General features: G+C 55.3%; 3 protein-coding genes across 4 annotated transcripts; all 3 read left to right on the top strand.

Moving 5' to 3' along the window:
• The first annotated feature begins 569 nt into the window (after positions 1-569).
• TBL2 (transducin beta like 2) lies at positions 570-5193 on the top strand. The gene is made up of 7 exons (XM_076354412.1): positions 570-696; positions 781-914; positions 1026-1210; positions 1790-1941; positions 3078-3204; positions 4055-4207; positions 4601-5193. The coding sequence occupies exons 1-7, from the start codon at positions 570-572 to the stop codon at positions 5055-5057; spliced, it is 1335 nt and encodes a 444-aa protein (XP_076210527.1). The 3' UTR covers positions 5058-5193.
• A 646-nt stretch (positions 5194-5839) lies between these two features.
• Positions 5840-9970, top strand: BCL7B (BAF chromatin remodeling complex subunit BCL7B). Of its 2 annotated transcripts, none has more exons than XM_076354415.1 (6): positions 5840-5954; positions 6365-6440; positions 7128-7224; positions 8334-8504; positions 8694-8773; positions 9175-9970. In XM_076354415.1, the coding sequence occupies exons 1-6, from the start codon at positions 5863-5865 to the stop codon at positions 9265-9267; spliced, it is 609 nt and encodes a 202-aa protein (XP_076210530.1). In that variant the 5' UTR covers positions 5840-5862; the 3' UTR covers positions 9268-9970. The 2 variants fall into 2 exon arrangements, with proteins under 2 accessions (XP_076210530.1, XP_076210528.1); XM_076354413.1 differs by having other exon boundaries at positions 8319-8504.
• A 1572-nt stretch (positions 9971-11542) lies between these two features.
• LOC143168451 (schlafen family member 11-like) lies at positions 11543-19499 on the top strand. The gene is given in 7 exon segments (XM_076354892.1): positions 11543-11637; positions 11639-11664; positions 11707-12539; positions 14078-14206; positions 16747-17503; positions 18570-18706; positions 18709-19499. Coding segments are annotated over 7 exon segments (2649 nt in total). The 5' UTR covers positions 11543-11553; the 3' UTR covers positions 19392-19499.
• Positions 19500-22468: the final 2969 nt, after the last annotated feature.

Below are 22468 nucleotides of genomic sequence, written 5' to 3'. Positions count from 1 at the left end.
GGCAGGGCGAGGGCAGGGGCAGGGGCAGGGTGAGGGCAGGGTGAGGGCAGGGGCAGGGGCGGGCAGGGTGAGGGCAGGGGCAGGGTGAGGGCAGGGGCAGGGGCAGGGGCGGGCAGGGCGAGGGCAGGGGCAGGGTGAGGGCAGGGGCAGGGGCAGGGGCGGGCAGGGCGAGGGCAGGGTGAGGGGCAGGGGCGGGCAGGGCGAGGGCGAGGGCAGGGGCAGGGGCAGGGGCGGGCAGGGCGAGGGCAGGGTGAGGGGCAGGGGCAGGGGCAGGGGCAGGGGCGGGCAGGGCGAGGGCAGGGGCAGGGGCAGGGGCAGGGGCAGGGGCAGGGGCGGGCAGGGCGAGGGCCGGCCCGGAGCGGGGCAGTACCACCCCGCCGCCGCCAGGGGCAGCCCCGCGCGGAGCTCGCGGGGGGAGCAGCGTGGAGCCGCGCCCGCCCTCTTGGCCCCGCCCCCCCCACGCCCGCCGCCGCCGCGCCTCGGCGCATGCGCGCTGGGTCCGACCGCGCGGGGCGGGGCCGGCGGAGGGGCGGTCGGCGCCGCCCCGCTGAGGTGGCGGCGGCGGGAAGATGGAGGCGGCGGCGCTCGGCGGGTCGGTGCTGCCGGGAGCCCTCGCCCTCCTCCTCGTCCTGCTGCTGCTGGCGGCCGCGCTGCGCCGCGCCGTCCCGCGGGGGCCTCCCGCCGCCCCGCCGGCCGGTGAGTACCGCGGGTAGGTCGGGGGGGGCCGGGGCTGGCCGGGCCGGGTGGCGCCGAGCTGACCCGACCCTCCGCTCCCCGCAGGCCCCAGGGCGAACGGCGACGCCGCCGCCGCCAGGCCGGAGGAGCACAGGAAGGCGAAGCTGCCGGCAAGGGCCCGGAGGGACAAACCGCAGCAGCACAGCTTCGCCCACCGGCTGCTGGTCGCCGCCCTGAAGGTACCGTGTGTGCCCGGTACCGGTGCCCTGCCGGGCCCGGCGCCTCCTGCCCCGCCGGTGCTCCCCCCCCCCCCCCCCCCCCGCCCCGCTGTGACCGCGCTCTCTCCGTAGGGCCACAGCGGCTCTGTCTCCTGCCTGGACTTCAGCAGCAGCGGCAAGTACCTGGCGTCGTGCGCCGACGACCGCACGGTCCGACTGTGGAGCACCCGGGACTTCACGGCCCGCGAGCACCGCTGCCTGCGTGCCAACGTGGGGCTGGACCACGCCGAGCTTGTCCGCCTCAGCCCCGACTCACGGTAGGGCCAGGCCTCCCCACCCTGGGGACCGCCTGGGGCATATCGGCACCAGGGCGTCCTGTGGACCGGGCTGCACAGAGGCTGCACCCCTCCTAGGGTCTTGACAGCGCCACTGATCCGTGAAAGCAGCGGGCACTTTAATGTGGTGCTGAGGGCGAATATCCCAGTGCCCAGCTTGCCACCCCCGTGGGAAGTGCTTGTTAAGGTCTTTGCCAGCAGGCCCTGCGGCTGGGTTGAGCTGCTGAGCCTCTCTGGGGCCTGGGGAGAGAGCTCTTCCTGGCTGGGAAGGTTGGTTGAAAAGCATGCCTTGGCACTTTGTGAAGCAGCCTCTTTTAGAGAGAGGAAGGCATCTCGTTTCTGGATGTGGAGCAATAAATTCTGTTCTTTTCCATTCAGCATTGCAGTTGAGCTAACACAGGGAGAGAACTTGGTGCCCTCGTAAAGCACACAGCTTTTTATCTGCCAGCATATCCCTTTCCCCAGGTGCCACTGAATGAGCTATTAGCTTACCTGTTGTAGCTAGGCTGAGCTGAGGTAGCCTGTTTCTTAATGCTTCAGAGTGTCTCTTCTTCCACTTAGGGCATTCATTGTTTGGCTGGCGAATGGTGAGACTATTCGTGTCTATAAAATGACTAAGAAGGATGATGGCAGCTTCACCTTCACTGCAACTGCTGGGGACTTCCCAAAGAAGCACAAGGCTCCTGTCATTAACATAGGAATTGCAGAGACAGGTATGGAAACGACAGAGCTGCTCACTTGTTGAGGCTCTCAAGATCGGCTTTGATTTCCTTGTAAAACAAGAGCTGCTGGGTTGAAAGCGTTGGAGTTTTTGGCATTCTCAAGGCCCGTTTCTGCACCAGTACTTGATTCTCTGTAGTCTCTTAGATGTTACTTTTTAGCCTTTGTTTACTACTGAGTGAACTGAAAGATGTCATTTTCAGACAAACAATATTCCTGTAAGCACAGAATTAGCACCCTGACATGCGCGGTCTCTTAATTGACATTTTCAGGGATGCTGTTGCAAAGAGGTCTGGTCTCAGTATTGAGAGGATCGCCATGCTCTGGCCCCCCGGTCTGTCTTTAACCAGTCAAAAATCTCTCTAGTGAGTTCGTATGGTCTATCTGGGATCTTCTAGAAGAGAGGCTGGGGCGGGTATGTGTTACTGGTGAGGGCTTGATGCTTCAGGTATGTGACAGCGGGCAGTTGGAAGTGGGTGGACGTGAGTTCACCTCTGTAACAGGAGAGCAGAGAAAATGTTAACTGAGACCTTTGTTCAGCGTGAAAGTGAAAACTTAGACCTGCAACAAGTACCTGAAAGGTAAACAGGCAACTCCCTGTCTGGGCTGAGGTGAAAAAGGGAAGGCATTGCAAGTGGAAGTAAGCAGGAGTCCAAAATGCTGACACAAACAGTAATCGTGGATAATAATAGTGTGACTTGTAGTCAGCTACCTGCCCATAATCCATGACTGGAAAGCTACAGATACCTCGAGTTGTGTTTTGGCCGTCTGGGGAAGATGGAGTCGGCCGCGTTACTCCTGTGGTACCAGCTTAGTGCTGAGCTCTGCAAGGGGGATCTGAGGGGTGCTGGGGCGAGGCGCACGTGTGGTCTCCGTGTGCCTGTTGCCAGCTGACGGCTGCTGAAGCCAAGGGTGCACTAATGCATAACCAGGAGCTGAGTCTTCTGATATTGCTCTTGGCTCTGTCCCGTGAGACTGACACTCCTTGAATTTTGGTGCTGCTTTTGGTTTTCTTGACTGCCCAGGCGCAGGGAGAGGTTGCCCTGCTTAGGGACCCTCCCAGGCCTTAGGGAAGTCTGTGGCAGCGTTAGGCCTGGGAGCTCTCCTGATCTTTGCCTTGTCCCCCCAGGAAAGTTTATCATGACAGCTTCCAGCGACACTACCATCCTGATATGGAGCCCGAAGGGTGAAGTCCTGGCCAGCGTTAACACTAACCAGATGAACAATGCCTACGCCACGGTGTCGCCCTGCGGAAGGTGAGGGGTGTGAGGTAGTCCGGGCTGCTCCTGCTGCGGAGTGGGAGTCTGCAGGAGTGAACAGGAACCTTGCTCCTTCCCAGAGGACGTCATCACTTCAGACCACTGGCAATTAGCTGTTATTTTAATGCAATTTTCTGAGGGTTCCACATTTTAAAAAGCGATTCCGGCCCCCAGGAGCAGCCCCTCCAGGAGCGCTGACTCTTGCCTGCGTAGTCTCAGACACTCAGAGGGTTGCTGTTGTGCCTCAGCGCTGCTTTTCCTGTTAACCACCTCCTGAAGAGCTGAGGAGAACAGCATTGGCCTCAGAAAGCGGAGGTGGGACGATGCAAATGGTGTATGCAAGGCAAACAGCATTTCTAACTTGTTTTTAACCTTTTCAAGGTTAATTATAAAATTAAAATCTTTATTACTGAGAGATTGTTTATCAGGAAAATCGTGTTCTCTGCTCTGTCTCTAACTTGTTGCTGCAGGAAGACTTGCCACGCTCCAAGCTCAGTGAGTTTGGGGATCAAAAGCACTTAGCTATTTTATTTTGGCCTGGGAGTTTCTCATGCCCAAGTTGCGGAGTTGCTGCTCTGGTCCCTGGTGGCCTTCCTTAGCGTTCCCTTTACCAGCCTGGTTTCAGTGAAAAGTGAAAACTTTTTCAGCTGACCAAAGCAAAGATTTTAACGTAGGTGTCTGGATAGCTTTGCCTTCACAGAGCCCCGTCTTGGGCACCCCTCCACGCAGGAGGGCTGCCCCTGGCCCCTGCCTTGCTCAGGAGGCCAGAGGGGAGCTCTGTAGGGCTGGCCCCACGGCCCGGACGAAGTAGGTGCTCTGTAACAGATACCCCGTGTCTTTCACCCAGGTTTGTGGCATCCTGTGGCTTTACCCCTGATGTAAAGGTGTGGGAGGTGTGTTTTGGCAAGAACGGAGACTTCCGGGAGGTGGCCAGGGCTTTTGAGCTGAAAGGCCACACCGCTGGCGTGCATTCCTTCTCCTTCTCTAATGACTCGAGGAGGTAAGTGTGTGTTACCTGCTGCCTGAAATAGTACGCTTTGACTTGCCCTCGGGACACGTGAGCTCGCCCCTTCCAGCGTACGCCAGCAGCCTGTGCAGGGGGGCTGCACCCCTGCACGGTGTGGGGGGAGTGCTGCCCTGTGTGCTCTCCGGGGAGCCCAGGGCGGCAAAACCCTGACCGGCTCGTCCCACCTGCGTATTCCCCGTGGATTTCCTCCTGGGGGTGACTGCTGTCCGTGCTCTGGAAGGGGGACGAGGACTGTACGTGTGTGCAGACTTGTGCTTCCCAAAAGAGCTCTCCAGCCACAAAGGATTCCTGGTTCGCAGGCGTGGCAGGGGAAGAGGTGCTGCCCGGTTTCCTTGCGCTCACCTGTGCCCTGTTTCCTGGCTGCAGGATGGCGACTGTTTCGAAGGACGGGACGTGGAAGTTCTGGGACACAGATGTGGAATATAAGAAGCAACAGGATCCGTACCTGCTTCTGACGGGGAAGTGCGAGGTGACGGAGCCTTGTCGCATCGCCCTGTCCCCCGACGCTCGAGTCGTCGCTATCTCTAGCGGCACAGACATTGTTGTGTACAACACAAGACGAGGAGAGGAGGAGGAACGCTTTCTCGGTGTGCACGGACAGTGCGTAACAGACTTGGCTTTTGACACCAACAGCCGCTACCTGGTGTCATGTGGGGACCGGGCCATCCGCGTCTTCCACAACACTGCCGGTCACAGGGCGGTGGTGGAGGAGATGGAGGCCATGCTGAAAAAAACTGCAAACAAAGCCACCCGAGAGAGGCTGGAGCAGCAGATCTCCAGTGCCCGCAAAGCGCTGGCCGCAATCTACGGCAAGAAGCACTAATCCTCCCCCCGCGGTGGCACGTCCCGGCTCTCTACGGTCGCAGGCAGCCGCGTTCTGCCTTTGGGGATTTGGGGGTTTTTTTAATGACACTGACCAACTTGTAATAAAAGAGCGTGCGGACAGCGCGCCCGGGGCCTTCCTCGCGTGCTTTCTGACCGTAGCCATGGGGAGCCGGACGGCGCCTCTGCCTGGGGAGGGTGGGGGGCCACCCAGGGCGACACTTGTTTCCTTCCCATGGCTTGTCCCCACCCGCTGTCTCAGCGACATCCCGTGGGAGTGATCGCTCAGAGAGGGCCAGTGAGGTTTTCTGGGCTTAGAAAAGGGGGTTTTGTGGGGGTTGGTTTGGTTTTTTTTTTTTGCGGAGGAGCTGCCCAAGCTTGATCTTTGATCTCTGATGCGTGGCAAGGGGCAGCGCTTTAATGCTGCTGCCTGCAAACAGGCAGGGCCCCTTCCACCCGCGTCGGGGGGTTGAGGTGATGCACAACCGGCGTGGGCACGGCTCGGGGGCCTCTGCTCCCGGGGTCGCGCCCGGCGCTGGGCGGGACTTGCCCCAACGTAAGATGGCGGCGTCGGCGTCGCCCCGCCTTCGCGTCCCCGCCTTGCCCGCAGGAGGGCGGGGCGAGCCACGCAGGCGCACTACGCGCCGCCGCGCTTCCCCTTCCCCCCACCCCCCCCGCTCCCTTCCTCCGGGCGTGGCGAGCGCGGTGACGCAGCACGCGCGGGGCGTGGGCGGGGCGGGGCGCGCGCATGCGCGGAGAGAGGCGGCGGGTGCTGCGGAGCCGGGGCTGCCGGGGCTGCGGGCGCCATGTCGGGCCGCTCGGTGCGCGCCGAGACCCGCAGCCGCGCCAAGGATGACATCAAAAAAGTGATGGCGGCCATCGAGCGCGTCCGCAGATGGTGAGAGGCGGGGCCGCGGGGGGGGGTGGGGCCTGCCCGGCGTGCAGCCAATCACCGCACCACACGGGTGCCGGTGGAGGCGCTCCGGTAGCGAGTATCCAATCAGCGTGCTGCGTGGGGTAGCGGGCGGGGATAGCGAGGCAGCAGCCAATTAACAGGCCCTGTCGGCTCGGGTGTGTGGGGGGGACCGGAAGCGCCGGTGATCGGCGGGCGGCGCGACCAATCACAACGAGGTGTGCGGGGTGAGGGGGCGGGGGCGGCGGTGCTCTGGATTGGCGTTCCCCTGGGCCAATCGGAGCCTGGCGGGCGGGCGGGCGTGGCTTGTTGCCAGGGTACCGGTTGCCAGGCTTCCCCCGTCCGCGCCCCCGGGGCGGGGGGGCCCGGCGCCATTAACGGCTGTGTCCGCGCAGGGAGAAGAAGTGGGTGACGGTGGGCGACACCTCCCTGCGGATATTCAAGTGGGTGCCGGTGGCGGACAGCAAGGAGGTGGGTACGGCGCGGGGCCGGGCCCTTCCCCTCGGGGGCCGCCCCGGGCCCGGCCCGCTCCGCTCCGCGGCGGGGAGCCGGAGCCGAGCCGGGAGCTGCCGCCCCCAGCCCCGGCTGAGCAGCTCGCCTCAGTCGCTCCGCAGGGGAGAGGCCCGGGGGCTCCCCGGTGCGGCCTCGGGGCGGCTCCGGAAGCCGCCGCTTCCCCTGGCCTCTCCGCCGAAGGCCCTGCCCCGGGGCGGGCCGGCTCGCCCCTGAGCCTGGACCGCAGCGTCTCCCCCGATCCCCGTCTGCCGCCGCCCTGCGGCGATGCAGCCGTGCTGGCGGGTCTGTAATGTTTTTCCCCCTTGGACCTGAGCTCACGCGCTCTCGGACGATCCCCTCTCGCTGCCTGTGATCCTTTTTGCCTCGATCCCCAGAGGAGTTGTTTTTATTTGGCGGTACTCAAGGACAGGCGTCAACTCCTCCTTTCACTCCTGATTCTGAACCCTTTGTGGCTGAAGTTTTGCCTCCCGGTTAGAAAAGTGCCCAGAAAGGAAGGGGAAAAGGCCTGCACGAGCACGTCCCCCGGGCTGCTGGGAGAGAGAAAGGGGAGCAGCTTCTCTGGAGCAGTTTGTGCACCTCTGCACCCTCTTGCCAGTGGTGGGCTCCTCTGACCTCGTGTTTTCTGCTTTCCTCTCTCTCCTCAAGAAAGAGAAATCCAAATCAAGTAGCAGCACTGCCCGAGAACCCAATGGCTTCCCAGCTGACACCTCTGCCAACTCCTCTCTCCTTCTGGAGTTCCAAGGTGAGTCTGGCTGAGCCCCCTTCAAGCTGGGGGAAGACTCCAAGGCCTTATAGAAGCTGGGATGTTGCTGGCTTATGTACGCTACGCATATTGGGAAGAGCAGCACGTGTCTTCAGTGCGGGGTTGCGTTGATCCACTTCTGGACTGTCCCTGCTGAAACTATTCGTTTTTGCTGTCAGAAGGAATCTTAATTGGCTGTTTCTGGGATCTTCCTGTGGGAAGCCTCATAAGGAACTGGAGGAGTGGGGGTTCCCATTCCCACTTTGCAGTCCCTGCGGGGGAGAGGCCGGTAGCTGCCTGCAGCTGAGCCCTCTGCTTCCAGCAGTGACTTGCATGGACCTTAGGATGGAAGGGCAGAGGATCTCCTTGACGTTGCTCTTGATCCCGGAGCACTGCAGCCAGCCGCGAGCAGGCCGGGTTCTGTGGTAGAGCTGAGCAAGGCTCAGGCAGCGCATGGTCTCACTGCTGGAGCAGAGCTTGTGCCTGTCCCCAGCCTTTCCACTCGGCTCTCCCTGCGGCCGAGGAGGATCAGGGAATGTGTTGGCACTTGCAGTAGGTGCGGTGAGAAGGTTAGCGTTGCAGGTCTGCAGTGTGGGACAGCTTTATCTGGAAAAGATGTGTGCCAGGATTGCCTCCCCAGCCGGAGGCAGGTGCTGAGCGTTGCTCCTGGTGTTAGGTTGCTGCCTCGCAAACAGAAGAGGTACAAAACCCCGGTACACAGGCAAGAGGTCTCCTGCCCTCGAACGCCTGGGGCCCTCGCAAGCTGCAGACGTGAGATTTGGCGGCACAGCGCTTTGCATCGCCCCCCCTGCCTTCTGCTCGTTCTTTCCAAATAGCCCAGGGTCGCTCTCTGTCTGCTCAGACTCATTCGCCGGGCAGAAGCACCCCCTCTCCCGTGGGCCAGCTGTGTATCTGATGCCAGCCATGTCCCGGCGGGGAGCCTTGTGCCCGGCAGCCCTTACGTTGATGGGTGACAGTGAATCCCCTGTACTCCGACTGCCTCTGACTGTGCTCTTCCTTCTCCCCAAGACCCCGGCTCTCAGTGCCGCCCTCGGCTGCCTGTGCCCCCGGGTCAAGGTGCTCTTCTTCACTAGGTGCTGTTTCTGCAGATGAGAACAGCAACCAGAGCTCCCTGTCGGACGTCTACCAGCTCAAGGTGGACAGCAGCCCCAACTCCAGCCCCAGTCCCCAGCAGAGCGAGTCCATGAGCCCTGCCCATACGTCCGACTTCCGCACGGACGACTCGCAGCCACCCACACTGGGGCAGGAGACACTGGAAGGTGGGTGCTGGGCCGGGAAGGGAGGAGGCGGACGGCCCTGCTGGAGCCGTTACTTGTCCGGTGGGTGACTGAGGCACTGCTGGGAGACTTGTGTCTTCTGCTGGAGGTCTCCTCTCCTGGCTCAGCACTGAGCTGGGTACTGCCATGCTCCTGGGTCGGAAGTTCCATTATCCCTTCTGTTCTCCCCAGAGCCTTCCCTGCCTTCCTCGGAAGTTGCAGACGAGCCTCCCACTCTCACAAAGGAAGAGCCAGTCCCCCTTGAGACTCAGGTAAGGGAAGGAGGATTGAAATGTTGTCTGAATGCGCACGGACCCACCTTGGCCCTTTCACCGTCAGTACTGCCCCTTGTAGCAGAATCGTCTCGACGGATGGGCTTGCTCTGCAGTCCCAAAGCGCCCTCCAGGAGCTCCCCCAAACCTCCCGGCTTTCCGAGCTGTCCCCTGGTTCAGTTCAGGTGTTAAAGTGTGAAGAAAGGGTGTGGAGGTGGAGTAAAACAACGATTCTAGCTGGCTCCGGGGCTGAAGTGGGTTCCCATTCCTGGGGCTTCCTCACAGATGAAAGCCCGGGGTGTCCCCACAGCGTGACACACAGCCTTGTCTAGGTCCGCGTGGCTTGGTGGGCACGCTGCGCTCCTGTCACTGCCCGTGACCTCTGCCTCTGGCTCTTGCAGGTAACTGAAGAGGAGGAGGACTCCGGTGCGCCGCCTCTGAAGAGATTTTGTGCCGATCAGAACTCTGTGTGCCACACGGCCTCGGAGAGCTAGCCTGCCCGTCCCCGGGGAGAGCGCCTTCGCCAGCCCCTCGCAGAGCCGCCCGCCCTCCCCCGGGGGACGGGGTGCTTCCCTCCAGCCTGCCCCTTCCCCAGAGACGGGCGCTCCCGCCACTCACGATCCAGCCTGCCCTGCCCTGCCCTGCTCTTGGGGGCAGGAGCCTCCCGCCAGCCCCGGCGGTGGCAGCCTGCGCTCCCCCGGGCAGACAGGGCTGCCACCAGTACCTGCAAATTCGCCTCTATTTATTGGCTCCCTCTCTCCCTGCTGACCTGTCCTGTAGCGCGGGGGTCTCCGGCGGGTGGCCTGCACGCGCGGGGGGAGTTGTCTGCGGGGCTCCCTGCTCTCCGTGGCCCCCGAGGCACTGGCAGACCATGTTTGCCTGCTGCTGGCTCCCCTGCCCTCCCTCCCCTAGGTGCTGGGAACGGGAGAGCCACCTTCCACCCGCACGAAGTGATTTGTCCCCTCCCCCGTGAGCGCAGGCGGGAGGTGGGATGTGGGGGGTGGTGGGGGGAAGAGGCCGAGTCCTGCCCTGCCGCGGCAGGGATGTGCGCTGGGACGCTGTGCAATAAGCTGCTAGTTTAAGCCATTAGTGTTGGGAGAGACGGGAGCGCTCCCCCCGTGGAGGGCAGGTACTGGCCTGCCTCTGCTCTGCCGCCGGGCGCTGCCAAAGCCCCCGCGGGATGGACCCCGCTCCCCTCGCGGCTGCCCCGGCCCCCCCCCCCCCCCCCCCGAGAGCCGGCAGAGCCCTGCCCCGGCCTAGGTACTCCCCGTCCCCGGGATGGGGAAGGATGCGGCAGGGCGCCGGCCCCCCCCCCCCCCCAGGAAGCCCTCCCGCCCCGGGGCTCGGCCCCCTCCCCGACCCCCCGGCCCCGTGCTCCCGCCGCCGCCCCGCGCCCGGGCCGCCCCTCCCGGCCTCCCCCGCCGCCACTGCATGTCCCGCCGAGTCTGTGATCGAGCCTGGCGAAGCCGAAGGCGCGGCCGCGCGTGGAAGTGGAAAGTTATTTTAGCACTGAATAGAATATTTTTAAAATTAAACTATTTGAAATACAGCGCCCGGTGTCTGCGGGGCGGGGCGGGGCCGGGCGGCCGGCGGGAGGCTCGTAGCGGGCGGGAGCGCCGGGAAGGGCCGGGACTCGCCGCCCCGCCAGACCCAGCCCGGTGCCCGCGTCCACCCCCGGGAAGGTGGCGCAGCGGGGCCCCCGGTGCCGTTGTCCCGTCCCCCCCCCCCCCCCCCGCCGGCCCGGTGCCCCCCAGCCGTCCCCTCGGCCGGTGCCCAGCGCCGCCGGGGAGCGGGCGGGGGAAGGCGGAGCGCGGCCCCGGCCCCCGGCCGAGCCGGCGGCAGCGCACGGCGGCGCCGCTTCCGGGGCCGGTTGCCGGCGGCGGGCCCGGCCCGGCGCGGGCAGAGGAGCCCGGGACGGCCCCGCCGCCATCTGCAACGGCCCCGCCGAGCGGGGCACCCCCCGGCCCGGCCGCGCCGTCCCTCGGCGGGACCCGCTCTGCTCGGCAGCCCGCTCCCAGCCGGGCCCCCGCCCGAGAGGCGTCTGGCGGCTGGTCCCCGCGGCCCCCGCCCGCCCGGGGGGCTCCGGCCGCGGCGCGGGGTCTCGCAGGGCTCCGCGGCTGCGGCGGCCAGGCGCGGGGGGACGGCGGGCGGCCGCGTCCCGGGGGAGGGGTCGGTAGGAGCTGCTCCTGCGAACGGGCAGCCGCTGCCTGGTCGAGATAGTCTTGCACGTAGCTTCAAGATAACGATTAGAGCCCAATATGCAAAAGAGCCCAATAAATTAGCTTAATTAACATGACGTCTGTGGGTGTCTTTGCAGTAGTCTGACTTCGATTTGCTTGTGCGTTGCAAATAGTGATTTCCATTTTCCAGTTCATTAAATCTAGCGTGCGAGCCTAAGCCGAAGGCGTACGGTTTCCTTTGTCTCCCTGCCGTGTATAATCGTTAAGTGTTTTTAATAATTTACCGTTTCAGGATCAGGATGGCCAGACAAGAAGGGCGGCTGCTGATTAATTTGAAAACGAACTATCCCGATGTGGTGGTAGATACTGAGAAAAGAGTTTTAGGAGAGAGATCCAGAAAGAAGACCTCTCGCAGTCAGAAAAGGCAACGAAAGGAGCTTTCTATAGCAGTGCGTGCGTTGCTGAATTCGGGAGGAGTGGTGAGGGTGGAGAGTGAAGACAGGAATTGCCGCTTCCAGGAGCACGGCATTGGTCTGGAGGTAGGGCAGAGCCTCAGGGGGTGCATCGACCACACCGAGACCAGCGAATACTTCACCGTGGATGCAGCAGCGGAGCCACTTGCTGCTTTTTGTTAAAACATGGAGCCGGGGAGGTCCAGAGCAGAAAAGTGCATCCACAAAGCCGTGTTATCTGTAGCTTGAGCACTGCTTTGTCCTGTTGGTCTTTCACTTCGGTTGTTCCTATGACTTGAAGCGATGCTGCTGGATTTCTGAGGGAGAAGGAAAGCTGTGCCAAGCGCCGTGATGAGGATGGGCCAAGCGTTAAGAAAGCTCTGCTGAATTGTGATGGGGGAGCAAAGGAGACCCCTCTGGACACCGAGGAGCGCAACATCCAAGTTGCCGCTGCCAGGTTTTTAAAGAGAGACAGACTGATGGTTGGGGAGGTCCTGGATTCCACAGAGACAACACATACCGAATTTAAGAGCTTCTCTACAGAGAATATCTTGGAATACATTAGAAAAACCCTTCCAAATTATGCCTCTGCCTTTGCAACCAGTCAGGGTGGTTATTTATTTTTTGGAGTGGATGACAGCAGTAAAGTCATTGGAAGCCATACTAAAGTGGAGAAAGAAGCTTTAGAAAAAACAGTAGCTGATACCATGGGCTCAATGCCCATCCATCGCTTCTGCGGCCCTCAGGCTGGCGTGCAGTTTAAGACGTACATCCTGAGCGCTTACGACAAAGCAGAACGCTTGCAGGGCTACGTATGCGCTGTGCGAGTTGAAGCGTTTTGCTGCGCTGTTTTCCACGATAACCCTGAATCCTGGATTGTGACGGGTGACACGATTGAAAGATCCAGCGTCAGGAAATGGACGGAGCTCATGACGGCTGCAGACCCGGGTAAAATCTGCATTTACGTTAGTGCCAACTTCATTTTTGCCTTGGTTTGTAAACTTCCAGGAGGAAAGACCAACTTCTTTTCTTCTGTGTTCTCACCAAACCTAGAAAAGGGGCTTCGGCCCACGGCACAGTCACAGGCACCAGGGGTGACGGTACGGCAACTGGCCTCCAACGGCAAACTGTTCTGTGAAGCATTACTCTCTGAACTGGTTCAGCAGGACTTTTTTAAGCACTCTCAACTGGAATAAGCCTTCCTAGGGATCCCATGTGCCCCTAAATGAAGTGGAAAGATTCAAAACCGCCCAGGAGCTTCCATTACTCTTAATGAGAATTGCAGAAAACTTGTGAAGCTGGCTTTGTCTGTTAAGATGCTTAGAAGGGAGTGATGTCCTGGTGGAAATCTGGCCCCTTTAGGTGCCTAAAAGGCGTTTATTTTGAAAAACAAAAAAGTCCTTACTGGTGCTGATCTCCATGGAGTGAAAGCCCCAGTGCTTGATGCACTAGCGAGGATTAATCTCCATGCCCTGGTTTGATCTGTGTAGATCCAGCATCTTGGCACAAGTTGTGTGCCAGCACTAAAGTAAAATAATCATTTTAGCTCTAATGGTGATGTCAAACTGACCTGCAACTTTTCTTCTCCTTCCCCTTATCAAGTACTAAGAACACCTGCAATGAAGTCAGCAACACTAGGGTAGCTAGTAAAACCTGGTCAGTCGTCTCTTCGGAGATCAGCTTGAGGTTGAGCAAAGTCCTTTCAAGTCTGCAGCTCAGCGAGCAATGCGCACTATGCAGCAGGTTACAAACCGCTCCCCCTTTCCGAGGCTCACACGCATTTCAGATGTCTACCGAAACGTCACTTTGCATACGTGGTGTGGCTCCGTGGCTGTCAAAGGCTGTTTTGAAGGAGCAGGGGTGCAAGGCTTTGCTTGTTTTAAGAAATGTTGTCCCGCTTCATTGTGAAATCCTTCCCCTTCAAAAGCTATGTCCTGCATTTTCTTTCATCACCCCACAACAAGACCTGTACGGCGGGTTCTAGAGAGTTTATTCTGACCGCAGATTTGAATAAGGTGAAACTAACCCTCCTTTCCTACAGGTTCCCAGTAACACAAGTTTTCCTTGAGTGAGTGCCCATGGCAGTGACCGCATGAGCAAGGAATATACTGGCCGAAGGGGACCTCCTGTCCCAGTGGAGCCCTGGCCGCGCCCGGCGGCTCTGGCCTTGTGTGAAACCTCTCCTGTGGCCCTGGTCTGCGCTTAGGGCTGGGATACCTGGTCTCTTCAAAGGACACAGTCACACAAAAGACAGAGAGGGTGGTGTTGATAGGAGGGGAACAAAGCAGCAAGGTCTTTTGGAGAGGTGCATCTACTGAAGAGACTTGTGGTACACGTAGGTGGTTCCTGTAGGGTGCTGGTGTGCTGAACTGGCACGTCGGGCATCTCTTACCTGTGCACTGGGGTCTCAACAGCCTCATCCCACGTGGGGTCTAGATCTTGCTTTGATCTAAAGCCATCTATGCTTTGAGCCCTCTCTCTTCTACAGCACATCAAGATCCCGTTGGTTTGATGCAATACTGTCGTTCTTAACTATGTGGGCAGCATTTTCTTGAGTAGGATTGCAAAGGGACATTTTAAATTAATCATTTTAGTTATTCTTTAGTGCTGAGTTTTAAAAGTTCATATGGAAGGATTTTGATGGCTATAACATGCTTTTTTCTTCCCCCAAGATCTTTCAAATCTGGCTGATAAATTTGAGAATGAGCCCAGTTTCTCAAATGGTCCTCCTCTTATCAAGCCAGTTTATTCAAAAGCTGGTCTCTAGCGTGTGTCTGAACTCCAAGAATGCCTCTACCCAGGTAAGCTGTTTATTCTAGATTTTTTTTTTTAATTCAAGATTGTATTTGACAGAACTTCTAGGAAGATAATGTGATATAAGATTTTAGGCACACAACTGTTAGGGTATTTAAAAGATGCAACTGCTCCAAGAATGTTGATTTCCCTGATTTTTGAGGGATCTCTTCTTCCATTTTTGCCACTAAGTATAGTCCCTAATGCACACAATTGTGGAGAATATACCTGGTGTCCCAGGGGGTTGAGCACTGTCTGCCCCCTGTTACGCTCAAAAATCTTATGGACAAAGAAGAGAGAGAGAATAATTTATTTCTAGCATAACTGAAATCTAAGTAGTCTAATCAAGGAATTATTATTATTAGTCAAGATCTAATTATTACAGATAAAGGAAGAAAAAGACAATAAATGAATACGACTGTGAAAAAAGTAATACTACTACTAATAATAATAGTTACCTGCACGTTTCCTAGTATCCACCCCTGTTCCTGGCGTTACGCTCAGCCTTCCAGTGCCACTGAGGATCCTACTGTTGATGGCTCCGGTCTGCCGGGCGTTGTTAGGGTGAGTCGTCAGCATTCCCGGTTCTTTCGTCAGGAGTACGTAGCTGATGTTGATGGCTTCTTTCTCCTACTCCAGGATCCGCTTGGGGTCACTTGCTGTACGTTTGCTAACGCACTTTTACACCTTGTTCTTTCTTCACTGGTCTGTGAGTTCACTGCGCCATTGGAGTTAGTAAAGAGGGCGTGTTTCTCAGAAGTTAGATACTTGTTCTCCATTACCCTTAAAACCAGTTTTGTTCAGCTCCGGGGCTGCATTTCTTTACCTGACCATCTGAGAGCTATTTCTGGCCTTGGGATCTCCTGTGCTCTGTCTCTTACTGCCCCACACCTGAATTCAGCCCTGCATCCTGCATCCCACGTCTCAAGACCTCTGCTGTCCTACTGGGCCTGTATTTCTGCACTCTGCATCATCATGTTATAGGCAGAAACATCTCACCCTGTGCAGAATACCTGCTTGTTGCTGCTGTCTGTATAAATTGATGGTTGTTATCCACAGACACCTGGTTATTAGAAAAAATGCTATTACAGGTAAACCAAGTGAAAACAAAGCTCCAAACAGGTCAACAAAAATTCAAACAAAGCAACCAGACAAGCCTCCGACCTGAGGCCTTGCAAACTCAGTACACTCCCCGTGGCTTGGTACTAGCAATGCTGTACCGCTGGTCGGCAGGGCTAAGCACCAAGTGTTTGGGTGTCGGATGTCTGATCGGCTTAGACGTTTCTCTCACCCAGTAAATTAATTCTGCCATCCTGCTCATTGCTACGGGGGAACTTCAGGCTGGGGCACACAAGGGAAAGTAAAGCTCAGCCCTTACCATGGGGGGTGGAGAGCCTTGCCTTGGTTTTATTTTTTAGGTGAAGACTCTGATTATTTCAGAAACACTTCAGCTATAAAAGCAGCAATGGTTGCTGAGCAACAGATACTCCCACATACCAAGCCCTGAAAGACAAGGGAACAGAAGTAGCCAAGGGCAATGTAAATCCTATGATGTTTCTGCAGAGCAGGGCTATGGCTTGAGGTCAAGCTCTGAGACACATGGGAGACACAAGGAATTCCAGGTCCTTGTCCGGTGTCAGAACTGCTCCAATCAGTAGCAAACAGATACTTTCTCATTAAACATAGTCCATGGATTTTTTTTTCCAAATTCTGACCTATAGATGTATGTATTAATTGCTAATTTTTCTAATTATTTTTGTAATTTTGCTATCTTTTCACATCTGTTTTCAGGATTACTCTCAGATGATTGATTTACTGATCGGTTAATAGTGTTTTGGTACAGGATATGCAATTGCTGTTTCTTGATGAGAATGTGTTTTTTGAATGGAAGGCTGTGACACAGTCAGTGTAAATGTATGCTTGCATTTGAGATTTGTCTGTGTGTTATGAATGTGCATAGCTGTAATTTTAACCTGTAAATTTAAGAGAGGATTTGTGTCAATATTTTTTAAAATTACTGTTACTCATTATTTTGGAAGAGCACCAAGTTTAGCGTTGGGATGAGAGATGTCTTCGTGTATTCCCCTATATTTAATAGGAATGTGTGTCTATACATCAAGATGATGCTCCTAGGTGCCTTTTCCTATATGCATAGTGTTTTACCAGTCAGGAGCGTAGGAGATGCTGCAAGCAGGCTGCTCCATCTGGTTCAACCACTGGTCTCTCACTGTGGCAGCAACATATCCTTCAGAGGAATACCTAAATAATGAGAAGGCAGATAGAAAGGAGGCAGATCCTTCCACAGAGACTTTTCCTTATTCTGTTTAGAAGTCAGGCATGCCTGAAGCATGGAGTTTATACCTCTTTTATTCATATAAAAAATCCTTACAGATTTACCACCAGGTATTACGGGAATGCTGAATTTTTTACTCACATTAAATCATTTACTTTGATGACCTCATGGTATAATATATTCCTGCAGTAACTGGTGTGTCGAGTAAATTATTTGCTGTATTTTGTTTTTCTAATTTTTTATTTCTTTTTCTAGTGGCTTCTAATGAAGTCAAATGGAAGCCAGAAACCATCAGCACTGACCTGTTCTCAGAGTATCCTGGATTAGAGGATTTAATGAAAAAACAAATCCATCCACTTAACAAGGGGGTACTGGTATTTTCAAGGGGTTGGGCTGTTGACATTGGATTGCGGAAAAAACAGGGTGTTGTGTGTGATGTTCTCTTAGAAGCTGAAAATGCATATCCAGTATTGTGTACTGTAGTCAAGGACGCCTCTTCTGCTGAGTCTAAAAACTCGAGAGAAACTGCTTATGCATTAAAGTGGAAACTAGTCAATGATGGGGGATATGCTTCAAAAGTGTGTGTGATTCCCCAAATACTGCACCTGAATGGCACAAAGAACCGGATGGAAGTTGCAGAGGATGATGTTCCCCAGCAAGAAAACCAAGAAAACCCATGTGATTATGCCAGCTTGTACCCAGAGAATTACATCCTCACCTCCAGGGACATCCCCGCGTTCCTGCGTGCACTTGTGATTGTTGTGCTGCACTTTAAGTCCCACTTAAGTCACCATCTTGGCTGTGAGATTTTCAACCTTCTCACTCTGAAACAGTATGAGCTGCTCTCCAAGAACCTGCACAAAGTCAAGGAGCAGTTTGTCCTTGGTCTTCCTGGAACAGGGAAAACAATTGTGGCTTTGAAGATCACTGAGAGAATAAGAAACATTTTTCACTGTTCTGCAAAAGAGATACTCTACATTTGTGAAAATCAACCCTTGAAGAAGTTTGTGGGGTAAGCAGTAATGTGTATTTCCCCTTTTTTCTTTCATTCCATCCTCTGTACGTACAGCACAAACCCTGCTGATTTTAGATCTGTTTGCCAAATATGTAACTTTGGCTGACAGAAACACACAATAATCATCTCAAGAAAGGTGTTAGTATTGAAAGTATTATTGAGCTGAGCTCTGGCCCAGATCCAGCGTTCACTGACTGCAGTGAGAATCCCACGTTCCGTGATTGCTGGATTGTGTTAGACCTTCAAAAGACAATGGCCTTAGTTTAACAGTCTATGATGGCTGATGCTGACACCAAAAATACCCACCTGCCTTCCTCTGTTGCTGCCTCAACACTGCCTGTGCTGGGCCTGATGCAAGCTCTTGTGCAGCTGTGCTAGGAACTGGCCCTTGGACCTGGGCCATCTAGACAAGGAGAACAGAAACAAATGCCCTTTTGGTAGAGGATTTCAGGCAGAGCAGTTCCCCAGTCCTGTTCTCGCTGCGTTTCCACTTGCGTCAGCATGGAGAGGTCAGCAAGCCACCACGGTGGACAAGGCACCTTGCATCAGGGAATAGCTCAGGCACGGCAGTGCCCAAGCAGCAGGTCCTGGCCCCAGCAGGCAGATGGCCTGGCAGAAGTGCTGCCAGTCCCTGCTCACCCTGGGGAGAAAAGGGAACCCGTCCTTCCTGCGGGAGCTCAGGCACCGTGCTGCCTTCCCTGGGCCAGGGAGAGCGGGGCAGAGGGACACCCCTGGGGAGCCTTGCCATGGGGTTCCCATGTAGGAAGGGTGGGCTTGAGTCTCCTCTCAGGGTAGAGCAAAGCCAGTTGGTGGGGGCTGTGCAGGCTGTGCAGCAATGCCTGCGCACAGCCAATCCATTGGAATAAATGTTTCCACCGGGAAAACGATACAGCATGCTGCAGCTGAGATAGGAAGTTTTGCATTTTCAGACAGTAAGCAGCATAGTCCTCCAAGGAAGAACCCACTGAGAAATGGAGGCAGTCAATACAGATTTGTCTGGTCACATCTCCTTTTTATTTACCGTATGGGTTTTTTGGGTTTCGGTTTGTTTTTTTTTTTTTAGAAATGAGATCTGCCAGTCTGTGACACATGTCTTCTTAAATGGGAACTTCCCAGAAGTGAAACACATTGTGGTTGATGAAGCTCAGAATTTTCATCCTGAAGAAAACTGGCACCAATGTGCCCAGGAGCTAGTCAAGAAAAAAGTGGCATTTTCTGGGTCTTCCTGGATTTCTTCCAGTCCACTCACCCATATGGTTGTGGACTTAAGTTTTCAGAACTATATCCTCAGGAACGGTTGACCAAAGTGGTCCGTAATGCCAAGCAAATATACAACGTCATGTTTAATCTAATGGAGGAAATCCTCCAAGAACGTAACACAGACATGCCCTATGAGGTGCTGGAAGAGTTGTTTAAACGGGCTGAATGTGCCCATTCTTTGTCAGGTGACTGCATAATAAAAAATAATAAGGGAATGTCTGAAATGGCAGAGTACGTGACCGGGCAGTGCAACAGCTATATCCAGCAAGGCTATCCCGTCAAAGATACTGCAATCCTGTGCAGTACACAGCACGCAGCCCAGGTGTTCCGTCAGATATTGGAACCTGAGCTAAAAAGACAAATAAGGAAATGCAGGGTGAGGCTGATCTTGGGGCGAGCGGAGAATGTTTTAGAAAATGTCATCGTTCTTGACAGCATCCGTCGCTTCTCAGGCCTAGAAAGGAGGATTGTGTTTGGCATCCACCCTGTCCCTGCACAAGAGGAGGTATCTCTCAATCTTTTGCTCTGCGTGGCATCCAGAGTCAACACCAAACTCCATTTGCTGTATCACAAAGAAAAGATGTTCTTAACAGACACGTCTTTAGATGAGTTTACTCTTACCTAGCGCTATGGACACTAGAAGGCTTCGCTCGTTTTTTGTTCAGTGATATTATAGGGCAGCCTTAAGATTTTTTTATGCCCTTTCCGTAGCCTGTGCAAAAAAAAAAAAAATCATTATGCAGTCTCACATACATATTTCATCATGTGTAAGCCTGTAGGATGTCATAAAATTTATTTTAATTAAAGGACATCGCCATCTGGAGAGAACAAATTGCTGAAAATGGCAATTGCAGAAGGAAGTCAACAATTACAAACTACTTGGATAAATCATAGAACAGTTTGGAGACTTGTACTTTCAATTCCTCTGCTCTTTAAGCTGACTGCATATTCTGAGTTGTTTCAGCACTACCAGAGTGGAACCACCGCTTGGAAATGCAGCAGGGGCCATCCCTGTTTATGCCCCTGCTGGTGCTGGTGCAAATGGCCAAAACTCTACTTTTTTCAATGGTGGGGAGATGTTTGTGAATTTTCAGCCAATTTGCCTCTTTTATCATCCAAAAAGATAGAGCCACAGCCTGCTTTTGGGAGTGGTGGTGACTTTCTTCCTCTGCTGGGAATGGGGCTGTGGTTTTGTGGTCACATTGAATCATCTTAAATGCAGGTTTCTGCCCATGGAGGCAGTTCTGTCCCCAGCAGTACAGTCCCAAACCTCTCATAAGCGGGCTCAGGTGTGCAACAGTGTAGAGAGTTGGGAACTTGTGGGGTTTTTTTCGCAAATTAGTCTTCAGCCAGGTAAGCTCCACCGTGTCATACAGGTGCCCAAGTGCTAGGAATGTGCTTTCTGGAGAAGGAGGCCGTGCAGGATCACCAAATGGTTGAGGTAGGAAGGGACCTCTGGAGGTCATCTCATCCAACCCCCTGCTCAAGCAGGGACACCTAAGCTGCCCAGGACCATAGCCAGATGGCTTTTGAATATCTCCATGGATGGAGACTCCACAACCTCCCTGGGCAACCTGTGCCAGCGCTCGGTCACCCTCACAGTAAAAAACTGTTTCCTGATGCTCAGAGGAAACCTCCCATGTTTCAGATTGTGCCCATGGCCTCTGGTCCTGTCACTGGGGACCACTGCAAAGAGCCTGGCTCCATCCTCTTGGCAGCCTCCCTTCAGGACATTGATGAGATCTCCCTAAGCCTTCTCTTCTCCAGGCTGAGTAGTCCAGCTCTCTCAACCTTTCCTCGTATGTGAGGTGCTCCAGTCCCTTCATCATCTTCATGGCCCTCAGTTGTACTCTCTCCAGTATGTCCATGTCTCTCTAGTACTGGGAAGCCCAGAACTAGACACAGTGCTCCAGCTGTGACCTCACCAGTGCTGAGTAGAGGGGAAGGATCACCTCCCTCGACCTGCTGGCAACACTCCTCCTAATGCAGCCCAGGACATCGATAGTCTTTTTGCTGCAAGGGCACATCGCTAGCTAAAGTTCAACTTGGTGTCCACCAGGACCCTCAGCAGCCTTCTCTGTAGAGCTGCTTCCCAGACGGTCAGCCCGCAGCATGTACTGGTGCCTGGGCTTGTTCCTCTCCAGGGGAAGGACTTTGCAATTCTCCTTGTTGAACTTCATGACATGCCTGGCAGCCCATTTCTCCAGCCTGTCGAGGTCCCTCACTTGATGCTTCTCCCTTGTGCTCCTCTCTTTTGGTAGCTGCTTACATTTGTACCCACTCAAGCTGTTTAGAAACTGCAGTGGGTCACCAAGATTTCATCATTCTAACTGGGACTATTGGAGTATTGAAGTCAACAAGCTGTTGCAATATAGTGCGTATGTTGACAGCCCAATTCTTACTGTCATGTCACATTTGACATAAGCAGTATGGCTCTTCAAACTCTGATTGTGCAAAAACCTGTTGAGCATCTACCACATAATTACATCTTTTCTTTCTGTCTCAGATGCCAACTGTTGCCAGAGCTTTGCCAAAGTTTGTCTAGTAACGTAGTTCCTATTATTGCTCACTCTGATATTAGCTTTTAAAAATCTCAACAAATAGTGACATGATAATGTCATATTTGCCCAGGGAAAAAAAAAAGTTATTTCACTGAGACTCTTGTGCAATTGCATCAGCTTTCTGCTTTTCTGTAGTAAATGGCTTTTTCTGATTTTGGGATCTCTGGTATTTGTGGCGGCCAGTGTTCCAGGTCTGAAAATGCAAGAGCCTTGCAATACCTGCAGGACCACCAAGGAATTTCCACTGCAGCTAATGGTCTGAAAAGGAGGAAGATCTAAATCCTACCCGGTTTTATACTTCAGGCTGTTAGTGTGCCAATTTAATGTCAGCACTGCAGCGCACTTAAGTGAATATGCCCTCCTGCAGTACTTAAACTTGCTTTGACCAAAACATTCCCGGAGTAGCAATTAGTGGGGAAGCAATTCCCAGCCCAGCATCCCAGGAGTGGTACGGGATGTACCCCCCCCTTCAGAGGGGGGGTCCCAGCTGGCGGAGCTGGGTTGCAGAGCCGTCAGGCACACCGGCCTTGTGGGCAGTGACTCCAAAGAGGACCACGGGGTGACCAGGTTGCTGGGTGGAATGGAGTCCATCTCGGGGCTGACTCCAGGGAAGGGACCAGAGAAGCTAAGATGCCGGCTGAGGAGATGGTGCACAAGGAGGGACACAGGTTCCCAGGGCCACCTCTTCGAGCAAAGAGGTTGCATCATATGGTGTATGTGGATCTCCAGAATGTTTTCACAAGACCCCTCAGCAGAGGAGGCACAGCAGGGAAGGGCCGGGGAATGCAGCAGAACCGGTGGCACCGGGTGACTGGCAGCAAAATGGCGGCTGAGGTGTGGTGTGTGGGGGACAGGGGCTGCCACCCTGGCCCACCCGCGGAGGGACAGGCTCGTCACCGCTCGGGAGCGAGGCCCTGGCACGAGGGTGGTGGTAATCTCCGTGAAGATGTCCTTTCCCTGGCAGCCAAACAGCCAAATGTCGGGAAAGATTAGGAAAGGGGTAGGGAATAAACCAGAGAAAGGGGCAGGTTCACAGTCGGCTCCTCGCAGGTTTTGGCCTGGAGCCCCGTGCCCGGGGCGTCGGGGGCACCGCAGCGCGTCCCGTCCGTCCCCTCAGCATCACCAGGGGGCTGCTGGGATG

The sequence above is a fragment of the Aptenodytes patagonicus genome, chromosome 17 (assembly GCF_965638725.1).
Source record: "Aptenodytes patagonicus chromosome 17, bAptPat1.pri.cur, whole genome shotgun sequence".
Taxonomy (NCBI): Eukaryota; Metazoa; Chordata; class Aves; order Sphenisciformes; family Spheniscidae; genus Aptenodytes; species Aptenodytes patagonicus.
Note: the sequence above shows the minus strand (reverse complement) of the source record. Positions and strands in the feature narration are given on the sequence as shown.